The sequence below is a fragment of the Poromitra crassiceps genome (genome assembly GCF_964638095.1).
Source record: "Poromitra crassiceps genome assembly, chromosome: 23".
Taxonomy (NCBI): Eukaryota; Metazoa; Chordata; class Actinopteri; order Beryciformes; family Melamphaidae; genus Poromitra; species Poromitra crassiceps.
In genome coordinates this window covers 6,256,182-6,258,681 of record NC_139639.1, presented here as the reverse complement: position 1 = coordinate 6,258,681, position 2,500 = coordinate 6,256,182, and the positions used below count along the sequence as shown (strand labels likewise).

At 44.4% G+C, this 2,500-nt stretch overlaps 1 protein-coding gene across 1 annotated transcript in view; it reads right to left on the bottom strand.

Annotated features, from left to right (window-relative positions):
• Positions 1–2,500, bottom strand: part of clcn2a (chloride channel, voltage-sensitive 2a) — a gene marked incomplete at both ends in the record, with an annotated part of 74,703 nt that overhangs the window by 26,216 nt on the left and 45,987 nt on the right. The window contains one exon of the mRNA XM_083659631.1: positions 629–757. Coding sequence (XP_083515757.1) covers positions 629–757 — 129 coding nt within the window. The remainder of the gene's footprint in view (positions 1–628; positions 758–2,500) is intronic.

Below are 2,500 nucleotides of genomic sequence, written 5' to 3'. Positions count from 1 at the left end.
ATGAAGCAGAGAGGGAGAGATGACATGTGGGATGATGAAGCAGAGAGGAGAGATGACAGGTGGGATGATGAAGCAGAGAGGAGAGATGACAGGTGGGATGATGAAGCAGAGAGGAGAGATGACAGGTGGGATGATGAAGCAGGGAGGGAGAGATGACAGGTGGGATGATGAAGCAGGGAGGGAGAGATGACAGGTGGGATGATGAAGCAGAGAGGAGAGATCACAGGTGGGATGATGAAGCGGGCCGGAGGAAAGCCATTAAGCAGAGGGGGGGTGAGAAGAATGAAAGAAGAGCAGGGAGGGGGGAATGGCTGGAGGAGGGAAAAGGCACTAAAATGCTGATTGATATTCATGCAGCTTTCTCTATGCATATATCACCGCTCGTGTTCTATTTCATGGCTTTTCTAACAGAGCTGCTTTCCCCGAGATCGGCCAATCATGTCGACTCTCGAGCCCACGGCTCTGTGACCTCTAACGAGAGAAGCAGGTGTCCTTGAAGGCCTTATGGTGCATTACAGAGACAATTCCATTATTCAAACACGGACATGTGTGCATGAATTTGAAATGCACACACACACATGAATATGCATGGGACTGTTGAAGTGACTGGTGTCTGTGTGCGTCTTACCCACAGCCTGTGGAGCCAGTATCTGTGTGAAGCCTGCTGAGAAGGTGATGAGCACCACAGGGTAGGTGACCCAGGCGATGTACTGCAGAAGCATGTTACTGTCCAGTCCTCCGTACATCCACTTCTGTGCTGCGCACAACACACACACACAACACACACACACAAAACACACACACATTTGAAATATTTATTTATGTCCACATAAATACAAGTATGCAAAGGACATAAACAGTAATAGTGCAGTCAAATGCTGGGAGTCAGTCAGTTACATGAGTGCCCAGACGGCAACCACAATAATGCATACACATAAACACACAGGATGATAACATGGCAGGTTGATATATACAGTTATACTGTAATGCACGATAGCGGTCAGTATCCACTTCATGGGTACAAAAAGCAGCGCCTCCTCCATATTGAGTGGCTGCCGATAATAGTAGATATTGAACAATATCTCGCTAACTGCTTGGCCCTTCTCTTTGGGAGACCAGCCATCTGAAGGCCTCTCACAACCAGCTTATTGACATGACCTAGGCTACCAAATATGAAAACTAGAAGTTTACACCTGTAGCCCAGCTGTGAAATGGTCTGTTCTAGCTGTTGGTATTTCATTATCTTGGTTAGAAAGGCCTCCTCTAGGCTGTGGTCAAAGGTACAGCCAACCTCTAGAACAAACACCTCTCTATGATTTTGATTGACAACAACAACATCAGGAGTGTTAGCTGGGATATTCGAGAACACATCTGAATCGTCACTACACAGACTGAACAAGCTCGGCTTCACATGTCCACATGTCCTTCAAGTGTCCACATGTTCATGTCATTCTGGCCAATACTCCAATTCTGTTAATAATCTATGATTTAGCTGCAAATTGTCAAATACTGACATCTGCTCACTACCCAGGCACTTATGTATGTACTTAACCTAACTAACTTAACCTAACTAACTATCCGTCATGCACAACATTGTCAGACTAAACTCCGGCTGACACCCCAAAAACCTACAATCCGATACAGAACTGTATACTGTATACTGTTTGTTTATTAACTGGCCCCTGGCCTTCTATCATTTCACGAAAGTGGCCCCCGGGCAAAGCAAGTTGAGTATCCCTGCCTTAGGCCATGTTCAGACTAGGAGGCCAAATCTGATTTGTGAACTTTAGTGACCTATTAATGACTTTATCCAGATTGGTTTAATGAGTCTGGATGCTCCAAGTCTGATTTGTGTCACTTGTCCCAAACCACATATGGAGGTAGTTTCCAATCTGCTTTCGACTGATGTGACTTCAGTGTGGACGCGCAGACTAGGGCTGTCACTTTTCATTCGAAATTCGAATGCAACTTCGAATGTGGGGGAGGGGTTCGTATTCGATATGTAAATTGATTGTTCGATTTTTTTTGATTTTTTTTATTACTTTTTTAATTTTATTTTTTATGAACCAAAATTAACCAACTGCTGCTTGCTGGTAATGTTAATCCCATGTCAGAAAAAGTCTCCAGATTTGTCGCGTTAGTCTCTTCTGAGAAAGATTGTCTCCAGGGTCTGAAAAGTTGTCTCGAGTTGGATGCAGCCAAGTTTGTGAGGCAGTGTTGTGACTGTGAGCGTCCAAGCTAACACGTCGGGCTGATGCCCGGTGGCCTGGACTGAAAAAACAAAAAACAAAAAAACATTTAATTAACCAAAAAACTTCGAATATATTCAAACGAATTTCGGGCAATTAAAGTTCGTTCGAACTTTATTTTGGGAAAAAGTGACAGCCCTAGCGCAGACTCACCAAATTTGATTTGAACGTCACTCGCAACTCGTCATCAAATGCTTCTGCACAGGAAAACCACGTCACCAACGTACGTATTTACTGACGCCCACGTCGTT